The sequence below is a fragment of the Engystomops pustulosus genome, chromosome 10 (assembly GCF_040894005.1).
Source record: "Engystomops pustulosus chromosome 10, aEngPut4.maternal, whole genome shotgun sequence".
In the NCBI taxonomy this organism is placed as follows: Eukaryota; Metazoa; Chordata; class Amphibia; order Anura; family Leptodactylidae; genus Engystomops; species Engystomops pustulosus.
The window spans coordinates 101,721,031-101,733,353 of record NC_092420.1 but is presented as its reverse complement, the minus strand read 5'-3'; the positions used below and the strand labels follow the sequence as shown (position 1 = coordinate 101,733,353).

General features: G+C 49.4%; 1 protein-coding gene across 4 annotated transcripts in view; it reads left to right on the top strand.

The window, feature by feature from the left end:
- SLC44A5 (solute carrier family 44 member 5) overlaps nucleotides 1-12,323 on the top strand; it is a 159,457-nt gene that overhangs the window by 139,227 nt on the left and 7,907 nt on the right. For all 4 annotated transcript variants that reach the window (XM_072128549.1, XM_072128548.1, XM_072128547.1 and 1 more), the window contains 9 exons: nucleotides 7,586-7,678; nucleotides 7,777-7,864; nucleotides 8,028-8,290; nucleotides 8,591-8,685; nucleotides 8,802-8,905; nucleotides 8,979-9,052; nucleotides 11,462-11,532; nucleotides 11,642-11,730; nucleotides 12,017-12,101. In XM_072128549.1, coding sequence (XP_071984650.1) covers nucleotides 7,586-7,678; nucleotides 7,777-7,864; nucleotides 8,028-8,290; nucleotides 8,591-8,685; nucleotides 8,802-8,905; nucleotides 8,979-9,052; nucleotides 11,462-11,532; nucleotides 11,642-11,730; nucleotides 12,017-12,101 — 962 coding nt within the window. The remainder of the gene's footprint in view (nucleotides 1-7,585; nucleotides 7,679-7,776; nucleotides 7,865-8,027; nucleotides 8,291-8,590; nucleotides 8,686-8,801; nucleotides 8,906-8,978; nucleotides 9,053-11,461; nucleotides 11,533-11,641; nucleotides 11,731-12,016; nucleotides 12,102-12,323) is intronic.

The window sequence follows — 12,323 nt, the reverse complement described above, 5'->3', positions numbered from 1 at the left end:
GGCGCTGTGCAGTCACTGATAGCATTACACCACCAGATGGGGGCGCTGTGTAGTCACTGATAGCATTACACCACCAGATGGGGGCGCTGTGTAGTCACTGATAGCATTACACCACCAGATGGGGGCGCTGTGTAGTCACTGATAGGATTACACCACCAGATGGGGGCGCTGTGTAGTCACTGATAGCATTACACCACCAGATGGGGGCGCCGTGTAGTCACTGATAGCATTACACCACCAGATGGGGGCGCCGTGTAGTTACTGATAGCATTACACCACCAGATGGGGGCGCTGTGTAGTCACTGATAGCATTACACTACCAGATGGGGGCGCTGTGTAGTCACTGATAACATTACACCACCAGATGGGGGCGCTGTGTAGTCACTGATAGCATTACACCACCAGATGGGGGCGCTGTGTAGTCACTGATAGCATTACACTACCAGATGGGGGCGCTGTGTAGTCACTGATAACATTACACCACCAGATGGGGGCGCTGTGTAGTCACTGATAGCATTACACCACCAGATGGGGGCGCTGTGCAGTCACTGATCGCATTACACCACCAGATGGGGGCGCTGTGCAGTCACTGATAGCATTACACCACCAGATGGGGGTGCTGTGTAGTCACTGATAGCATTACACCACCAGATGGGGGCGCTGTGTAGTCACTGATAGGATTACACCACCAGATGGGGGCGCCGTGTAGTCACTGATAGCATTACACCACCAAATGGGGGCGCTGTGTAGTCACTGATAGCATTACACCACCAGATGGGGGCGCTGTGTAGTCACTGATAGCATTACACCACCAGATGGGGGCGCTGTGCAGTCCTGTGTTTATAGCATTACACCACCAGATGGGGGCGCTGTGTAGTCACTGATAGCATTACACCACCAGATGGGGGCGCTGTGTAGTCACTGATAGGATTACACCACCAGATGGGGGCGCTGTGCAGTCCTGTGTTTATAGCATTACACCACCAGATGGGGGCGCTGTGTAGTCACTGATAGCATTACACCACCAGATGGGGGCGCTGTGTAGTCACTGATAGGATTACACCACCAGATGGGGGCGCTGTGTAGTCACTGATAGCATTACACCACCAGATGGGGGCGCTGTGTAGTCACTGATAGGATTACACCACCAGATGGGGGCGCTGTGCAGTCCTGTGTTTATAGCATTACACCACCAGATGGGGGCGCTGTGTAGTCACTGATAGCATTACACCACCAGATGGGGGCGCTGTGTAGTCACTGATAGGATTACACCACCAGATGGGGGCGCTGTGCAGTCACTGATAGCATTACACCACCAGATGGGGGCGCTGTGTAGTCACTGATAGCATTACACCACCAGATGGGGGCGCTGTGTAGTCACTGATATCATTACACCACCAGATGGGGGCGCTGTGTAGTCACTGATAGCATTACACCACCAGATGGGGGCGCTGTGTAGTCACTGATAGCATTACACCACCAGATGGGGGCGCTGTGTAGTCACTGATAGCATTACACCACCAGATGGGGGCGCTGTGTAGTCACTGATAGCATTACACCACCAGATGGGGGCGCTGTGTAGTCACTGATAGCATTACACCACCAGATGGGGGCGCTGTGCAGTCACAGATAGCATTACACCACCAGATGGGGGCGCTGTGTAGTCACTGATAGCATTACACCACCAGATGGGGGCGCTGTGTAGTCACTGATAGCATTACACCACCAGATGGGGGCGCTGTGCAGTCCTGTGTTTATAGCATTACACCACCAGATGGGGGCGCTGTGTAGTCACTGATAGCATTACACCACCAGATGGGGGCGCTGTGTAGTCACTGATAGCATTACACCACCAGATGGGGGCGCTGTGCAGTCACTGATAGCATTACACCACCAGATGGGGGCGCTGTGTAGTCACTGATAGCATTACACCACCAGATGGGGGCGCTGTGTAGTCACTGATAGCATTACACCACCAGATGGGGGCGCTGTGTAGTCACTGATAGCATTACACCACCAGATGGGGGCGCTGTGTAGTCACTGATAGCATTACACCACCAGATGGGGGCGCTGTGCAGTCCTGTGTTTATAGCATTACACCACCAGATGGGGGCGCTGTGTAGTCACTGATAGCATTACACCACCAGATGGGGGCGCTGTGTAGTCACTGATAGGATTACACCACCAGATGGGGGCGCTGTGTAGTCACTGATAGCATTACACCACCAGATAGGGGCGCTGTGTAGTCACTGATAGCATTACACCACCAGATGGGGGCGCTGTGTAGTCACTGATAGCATTACACCACCAGATGGGGGCGCTGTGTAGTCACTGATAGCATTACACCACCAGATGGGGGCGCTGTGTAGTCACTGATAACATTACACCACCAGATGGGGGCGCTGTGTAGTCACTGATAGGATTACACCACCAGATGGGGGCGCTGTGTAGTCACTGATAGGATTACACCACCAGATGGGGGCGCTGTGTAGTCACTGATAGCATTACACCACCAGATGGGGGCGCCGTGTAGTCACTGATAGCATTACACCACCAGATGGGGGCGCTGTGCAGTCACTGATAGCATTACACCACCAGATGGGGGCGCTGTGTAGTCACTGATAGGATTACACCACCAGATGGGGGCGCTGTGTAGTCACTGATAGCATTACACCACCAGATGGGGGCGCCGTGTAGTCACTGATAGCATTACACCACCAGATGGGGGCGCTGTGTAGTCACTGATAGCATTACACCACCAGATGGGGGCGCTGTGTAGTCACTGATATCATTACACCACCAGATGGGGGCGCTGTGCAGTCACTGATAGCATTACACCACCAGATGGAGGCGCTGTGTAGTCACTGATAGGATTACACCACCAGATGGGGGCGCTGTGTAGTCACTGATAGCATTACACCACCAGATGGGGGCGCTGTGTAGTCACTGATAGCATTACACCACCAGATGGGGGCGCCGTGTAGTCACTGATAGCATTACACCACCAGATGGGGGCGCTGTGTAGTCACTGATAGCATTACACCACCAGATGGGGGCGCTGTGTAGTCACTGATAGCATTACACCACCAGATGGGGGCGCCGTGTAGTCACTGATAGCATTACACCACCAGATGGGGGCGCCGTGTAGTCACTGATAGCATTACACCACCAGATGGGGGCGCTGTGTAGTCACTGATAGCATTACACCACCAGATGGGGGCGCCGTGTAGTCACTGATAGCATTACACCACCAGATGGGGGCGCTGTGTAGTCACTGATAGCATTACACCACCAGATGGGGGCGCTGTGTAGTCACTGATAACATTACACCACCTGATGGGGGCGCTGTGTAGTCACTGATAGCATTACACCACCAGATGGGGGCGCCGTGTAGTCACTGATAGCATTACACCACCAGATGGGGGCGCTGTGTAGTCACTGATAGCATTACACCACCAGATGGGGGCGCCGTGTAGTCACTGATAGCATTACACTACCAGATGGGGGCGCTGTGTAGTCACTGATAACATTACACCACCAGATGGGGGCGCTGTGTAGTCACTGATAGCATTACACCACCAGATGGGGGCGCCGTGTAGTCACTGATAGCATTACACCACCAGATGGGGGCGCTGTGTAGTCACTGATAGCATTACACCACCAGATGGGGGCGCTGTGTAGTCACTGATAGCATTACACCACCAGATGGGGGCGCTGTGTTGTCACTGATAGCATTACACCACCAGATGGGGGCGCTGTGTAGTCACTGATAGCATTACACCACCAGATGGGGGCGCTGTGTAGTCACTGATAGCATTACACCACCAGATGGGGGCGCTGTGTAGTCACTGATAGCATTACACCACCAGATGGGGGCGCTGTGTAGTCACTGATAGCATTACATCACCAGATGGGGGCGCCGTGTAGTCACTGATAGCATTACACCACCAGATGGGGGCGCTGTGTAGTCACTGATAGCATTACACCACCAGATGGGGGCGCTGTGTAGTCACTGATAACATTACACCACCAGATGGGGGCGCTGTGTAGTCACTGATAGCATTACACCACCAGATGGGGGCGCCGTGTAGTCACTGATAACATTACACCACCAGATGGGGGCGCTGTGTAGTCACTGATAGCATTACACCACCAGATGGGGGCGCTGTGTAGTCACTGATAGCATTACACCACCAGATGGGGGCGCTGTGCAGTCACTGATAGCATTACACCACCAGATGGGGGCGCTGTGTAGTCACTGATAGGATTACACCACCAGATGGGGGCGCTGTGCAGTCACTGATAGCATTACACCACCAGATGGGGGCGCTGTGTAGTCACTGATAGCATTACACCACCAGATGGGGGCGCTGTGTAGTCACTGATAGGATTACACCACCAGATGGGGGCGCCGTGTAGTCACTGATAGCATTACACCACCAGATGGGGGCGCTGTGTAGTCACTGATAGCATTACACCACCAGATGGGGGCGCTGTGCAGTCACTGATAGCATTACACCACCAGATGGGGGCGCTGTGTAGTCACTGATAGCATTACACCACCAGATGGGGGCGCTGTGTAGTCACTGATAGCATTACACCACCAGATGGGGGCGCTGTGTAGTCACTGATAGCATTACACCACCAGATAGGGGCGCTGTGTAGTCACTGATAGCATTACACCACCAGATGGGGGCGCTGTGTAGTCACTGATAGCATTACACCACCAGATGGGGGCGCTGTGCAGTCACTGATAGCATTACACCACCAGATGGGGGCGCTGTGTAGTCACTGATAGCATTACACCACCAGATGGGGGCGCTGTGCAGCCACTGATAGGATTACACCACCAGATGGGGGCGCTGTGCAGTCCTGTGTTTATAGCATTACACCACCAGATGGGGGCGCTGTGTAGTCACTGATAGCATTATACCACCAGATGGGGGCGCTGTGTAGTCACTGATAGCATTACACCACCAGATGGGGGCGCTGTGTAGTCACTGATAGCATTACACCACCAGATGGGGGCGCTGTGTAGTCACTGATAGCATTACACCACCAGATGGGGGCGCTGTGTAGTCACTGATAGGATTACACCACCAGATGGGGGCGCCGTGTAGTCACTGATAGCATTACACCACCAGATGGGGGCGCCGTGTAGTCACTGATAGCATTACACCACCAGATGGGGGCGCCGTGTAGTCACTGATAGCATTACACCACCAGATGGGGGCGCTGTGTAGTCACTGATAGCATTACACCACCAGATGGGGGCGCTGTGTTGTCACTGATAGCATTACACCACCAGATGGGGGCGCTGTGTAGTCACTGATAGCATTACACCACCAGATGGGGGCGCTGTGTAGTCACTGATAGCATTACACCACCAGATGGGGGCGCTGTGTAGTCACTGATAGGATTACACCACCAGATGGGGGCGCTGTGTAGTCACTGATAGCATTACACCACCAGATGGGGGCGCTGTGTAGTCACTGATAGGATTACACCACCAGATGGGGGCGCTGTGTAGTCACTGATAGCATTACACCACCAGATGGGGGCGCTGTGTAGTCACTGATAGCATTACACCACCAGATGGGGGTGCTGTGTAGTCACTGATAGCATTACACCACCAGATGGGGGCGCTGTGTAGTCACTGATAGCATTACACCACCAGATGGGGGCGCTGTGCAGTCACTGATAGCATTACACCACCAGATGGGGGCGCCGTGTAGTCACTGATAGCATTACACCACCAGATGGGGGCGCTGTGTAGTCACTGATAGGATTACACCACCAGATGGGGGCGCCGTGTAGTCACTGATAGGATTACACCACCAGATGGGGGCGCTGTGTAGTCACTGATAGCATTACACCACCAGATGGGGGCGCCGTGTAGTCACTGATAACATTACACCACCAGATGGGGGCGCTGTGTAGTCACTGATAGCATTACACCACCAGATGGGGGCGCTGTGTAGTCACTGATAGCATTACACCACCAGATGGGGGCGCTGTGTAGTCACTGATAGCATTACACCACCAGATGGGGGCGCCGTGTAGTCACTGATAGGATTACACCACCAGATGGGGGCGCTGTGTAGTCACTGATAACATTACACCACCAGATGGGGGCGCTGTGCAGTCACTGATAACATTACACCACCAGATGGGGGCGCTGTGTAGTCACTGATAACATTACACCACCAGATGGGGGCGCCGTGTAGTCACTGATAGCATTACACCACCAGATGGGGGCGCTGTGCAGTCACTGATAGCATTACACCACCAGATGGGGGCGCCGTGTAGTCACTGATAACATTACACCACCAGATGGGGGCGCTGTGTAGTCACTGATAGCATTACACCACCAGATGGGGGCGCTGTGTAGTCACTGATAGCATTACACCACCAGATGGGGGCGCTGTGCAGTCACTGATAGCATTACACCACCAGATGGGGGCGCTGTGTAGTCACTGATAACATTACACCACCAGATGGGGGCGCCGTGTAGTCACTGATAGCATTACACCACCAGATGGGGGCGCTGTGCAGTCACTGATAGCATTACACCACCAGATGGGGGTGCTGTGTAGTCACTGATAACATTACACCAGCAGATGGGGGCGCTGTGCAGTCACTGATAACATTACACCACCAGATGGGGGCGCTGTGTAGTCACTGATAGCATTACACCACCAGATGGGGGCGCTGTGTAGTCACTGATAACATTACACCAGCAGATGGGGGCGCTGTGCAGTCACTGATAACATTACACCACCAGATGGGGGCGCTGTGCAGTCACTGATAGCATTACACCACCAGATGGGGGCGCTGTGTAGTCACTGATAGCATTACACCACCAGATGGGGGCGCTGTGTAGTCACTGATAGCATTACACCACCAGATGGGGGCGCTGTGTAGTCACTGATAGCATTACACCACCAGATGGGGGCGCTGTGTAGTTACTGATAGCATTACACCACCAGATGGGGGCGCTGTGTAGTCACTGATAGCATTACACCACCAGATGGGGGCGCCGTGTAGTCACTGATAGCATTACACCACCAGATGGGGGCGCTGTGCAGTCACTGATAGCATTACACCACCAGATGGGGGCGCTGTGTAGTCACTGATAGCATTACACCACCAGATGGGGGCGCTGTGTAGTCACTGATAGCATTACACCACCAGATGGGGGCGCTGTGTAGTCACTGATAGCATTACACCACCAGATGGGGGCGCTGTGTAGTCACTGATAGCATTATACCACCAGATGGGGGCGCTGTGCAGTCACTGATAGCATTACACCACCAGATGGGGGCGCTGTGTAGTCACTGATAGCATTACACCACCAGATGGGGGCGCTGTGTAGTCACTGATAGCATTACACCACCAGATGGGGGCGCTGTGTAGTCACTGATAGCATTACACCACCAGATGGGGGCGCTGTGTAGTCACTGATAGCATTACACCACCAGATGGGGGCGCTGTGTAGTCACTGATAGCATTACACCACCAGATGGGGGCGCTGTGCAGTCATTATGTTATTGTTGTGGTAACAATGTTTCTCTTTATATTTCAGGGCTATCGGTTACATTATGTCCACTCTGTTTTATCCAATCATCACGTTCGTCCTGATCGCCATCTGTATCTCGTACTGGGCGGTCACCGCTGTGTATCCTTTTTATCGCCTCGGTATTTGGCGCCGCTGTCACGGCCGCTGATAATTGTATGGAAATGATGAGAGTGATTGTCCTTAACTCTGGGTACAAGGTTCCTGGCCACCTCCGGAGAGGCTGTGTATAAGGTGATGGCCAATAAGAGCCACTGTCAGTACGCAGGGACGGTGTGTACCCCGGAGGTAGGTCATTGTATAACGGCCTATTACAATCTATTATTCTGTAATAAAACCGTCCTTATGGCGTCTTATATATTCCAAGAGTCCAATATAATTATAACACGTCCCCCCCTCCCCCCCTGCAGCACGTTGTGATAAATCTTCCACCGTCCCGTTTGTTTTGCAGACCTTCAATACGACGAATGTGACGCGTCTCTGCCCGGGGGCTCAGTGCACGTTTGCCCTTTATGGGGGTGAGAGCTTCTACTATCAGTACATCCTGATCTTTCAGCTGTGTAACGTCTTTGTGTTCCTGTGGTTGGTGAATTTCTCCATCGCTCTGGGGCAGTGCACCCTGGCCGGGGCGTTCGCCTCCTATTACTGGGCCTTTAAGAAACCCGCTGACATCCCAGCATGCCCCCTGTTTTCATCCTTTGGACGAGCAATAAGGTAATTATCCTGAACTTTAAGTGATTTTTACAAATTTCAGAGAGTTTCAGGGCTCGACTGATATCATTTGGATGGGAATTTATACTTCAGAGCTGTAATCATAATTCTGCTGATGGGAAACAGTCCATAAGATTGTCCCCTGATCTCCTATTATGCCTCAGGACAGTGACTGCTGGAAGGACTACAATACCCAACATGCAAATCACTAGTGCACTTACGGTTTATCTGCTCTTTACACCTCCAAGTGGCTGATAGTGGTATTACGCAGCGATAATGGTGCGTTTACCTCCTTCCTTACAGATATCACACGGGGTCGCTGGCCTTCGGATCCCTCATCCTGGCTCTCGTACAGTTTATACGAATCATTTTGGAATATTTAGATCATAAACTTAAAGGTAAATGTCCTGAATCTGAGCACCATTGAGTCTCCGGCCCCCCTGGAGGGGTATTGTCCCTGGTGGTCCGGCAGTGCACATCGCGTGATACATTGTATCTTCTCTCCTCCCTGCAGCCTCCCAGAATTCCTTTGCTAAGTTCCTCTTGTGCTGCCTGAAATGCTGCTTCTGGTGCCTGGAAAAGTTCATCAAGTTTATAAACCGGAACGCGTACATCATGGTGAGGACGCGTGGCGGTATACGGTGTCATGCCGGACTGAATACACAGAACTGATGATGGTTTTCTATTGCAGATCGCAATCTATGGGAAGAACTTCTGCACCTCCGCTAAGGACGCCTTCTTTTTACTGATGCGGAATGTTGTGCGGTAAGTGTCAGCGCCTTCCATATACAGGCGGTCCCCTACTTAAGGACACCCGACTTACAGACAACCCATAGTTACAGACGGACCCCTCTGCCCACTGTGACCTCTGGTGAAGCTCTCTGGATGTTACTATAGTCCCAGACTGCACTGATCAGCTATAAGGTGTCTGTAATGAAGCTTTATTGATAATTCTTGGTCCAATTACACCAAAAATTTTGAAACTTCAATTGTCACTGGGGCAAAAGAAAAAAAATTGTCTAGAACTTCCATTATAAAATATACAGTTTCGACTTACATACAAATTCAACTTAAGAACAAACCTCCAGACCCTATCTTGTATGTAACCCGGGGACTGCCTGTATATATTGAATATTTCCACTATAAAGTACTTATGTATAAGTATAATGCTGTCATACAGTGCTTCAATAATACCACCAACAGTACTTGAATATCACCACTCTAAAGTTCTTTAAAAACAAATAGAATGATGCCCATAGTGCGCTGCTTGCCTTTTCTTTTATGGCATTTTCAGTTATGAAGCTGCTTGTTACAAATCTTCTTCAGCAGCAGTGAAGTGGGCGGAGACTAACCTCTTCCTGTATCTGCCCTGAAGCTAATTTAAATTGAAGTTGCCCTCACTTCCCATGATGCCTTGTGATCTATCATTCAGTCATTTAGCTGCAAATTCAGTGAAATCCCTACAAGTAAATCCACTGTACACTGCATAATGTACATTCAGGATCTATATAGTGATTTCATCATATGGAGGAGCTTGCAGCAAGTAATAAGTAGTAGAAACCAGCAGCGAAACAGTTACATGAAGTGTATAGTCTGTGATATGTGAGCACTAGGGTTTCATAGCTTCTCTGCAATGTGCAGAAAGTGCCGAGTAGAAGTTGGTTGAGGGGGTGCAGTATGAGTTGAAGAGAGAGACAGAGAAAGTTCTGTAGAATCACATATGGAGGGACTGATAGGGAACAAGGGGGATCTTGTACCTCACTATTCTGTGCATCCATATCACGGATCACGCGGACCTGTTCTACATCTTTCTTTGCTACACACAGCGAGCACAGTCACATGACCTACCCCCTTCCTCCTCTCTGAGCAGTAGCCCCTCCCTTCTTCCAGTCCGTGTCTTGTTTACAACTTTACGGATCATAAGAGAAATTAGCGCAGCCAGGAGACAAAGCCGGTGCATGAGCAGCCGAACCGAGGAGGGCAACAAAGAAACCGATCCACATAGTTAACCAAGATAATCACAGGAGCTATTAGGTTGTTACGAAAAGTCGGAGTTGTGCTTTAAATAATTACATCATACATTGCCGGAATAATGATCCATGAATTCCCGGAATAATAATCCATGGATTGCCGGAATAATAATCCATGGATTGTCGGAATAATAATCCATGGATTGCCGGAAAAATAATCCATAGATTGCCAGAATAATAATCCATAGATTGCCAGAATAATAATCCATAGATTGCCAGAATAATAATCCATGGATTGCCGGAATAATAATCCATGGGTTACTGGAATAATAATCCATGGGTTACTGGAATAATAATCCATGGGTTACTGGAATAATAATCCATGGGTTACTGGAATAATAATCCATGGGTTACTGGAATAATAATCTATAGATTGCCAGAATAATAATCCATAGATTGCCGGAATAATAATCCATAGATTGCCGGAATAATAATCTATAGATTGCCGGAATAATAATCCATAGATTGCCGGAATAATAATCCATAGATTGCCGGAATAATAATCCATAGATTGCCAGAATAATAATCCATGGATTGCCGGAATAATAATCCATGGGTTACTGGAATAATAATCCATGGGTTACTGGAATAATAATCCATGGGTTACTGGAATAATAATCCATGGGTTACTGGAATAATAATCCATGGGTTACTGGAATAATAATCTATAGATTGCCAGAATAATAATCCATAGATTGCCGGAATAATAATCCATAGATTGCCGGAATAATAATCCATAGATTGCCGGAATAATAATCTATAGATTGCCGGAATAATAATCCATAGATTGCCGGAATAATAATCCATAGATTGCTGGAATACTAATCCATGGGTTGCTGGAATACTAATCCATGGGTTACTGGAATAATAATCCATGGATTGCCGGAATAATAATCCATAGATTGCTGGAATAATAATCCATGGGTTACTGGAATAATAATCCATAGATTGCTGGAATAATATAGAGTCCCAGTATAATGCCGTCATACAGTGAATACATATCACCACCATACGGTGCTTACATAAGTGACAATCATGTATATGGATCCTACTTCAGGATGCAGTTATTGGGGTGCAGACGCATTGGCTCCTGAACCCCAGAACTTGATGATGACCTATGACTGACCCTTTCCTTGCCCCTCAGGGTCGCAGTTCTGGACAAGGTCACAGATTTCCTGCTGTTTCTTGGGAAGATTCTGGTTGCAGGGTCGGTGGGTAAGTGATCCTGAGCTCGGACCTACATGTGTGTGATGTGTATATATGGGATATTAAACTGTATGGAATATTTATATGAATATTATCTCCTTGTATATTCCGCACGCAGGGGTCCTCGCCTTCTTCTTCTTCACAAGAAAAATACCAGTCATTACAGATGAAGCCCCCGCACTGAACTACTACTGGGTGCCGCTCCTGGTAAATTATAATTCACTTCTGATACAGAGCTCCAAACCCCCTGCAGTGACAATAAAGTCAAATTAGAGCATTCTAGCTGCAGGCAGTCACCACTAGGTGGAGCTAATAACCTCACTGCATACAAATGGAACTCAATCTGTATGCGGGAACCTCCGGAGCTCCCTCTAGTGGTAGACGTTTTATCATTTCACTCTCTATGAAGAGGGTTTGGTGCTCTGTATCATAATAATATGCACAGATTTTGTTCTGGGGTCATTACTAATAGTTTTCTCATCATTACTCACAGACGGTGATCATCGGATCTTATCTCATTGCACACGGATTCTTCAGTGTCTACGCCATGTGCGTCGATACACTTTTCCTGTGTTTCTGTAAGTGGCAAATTTATTTTAACTCTTTTTCATTAATATTTCATAAATAGGGACTGGATTTGCTCGTTATAAATGTTCTCATAGATTAAAATATTTTAAAGGGGGTTTCCAGTGGGAATCGAAAGCTAGTCTGTCACCCAGGGTTAGGTAATGTCCCTGGAGAGATGTGTAATCAGACCTTTGTTTATGTTGTCAGTAGCAGCAGGACTGTGAAAAATGGGT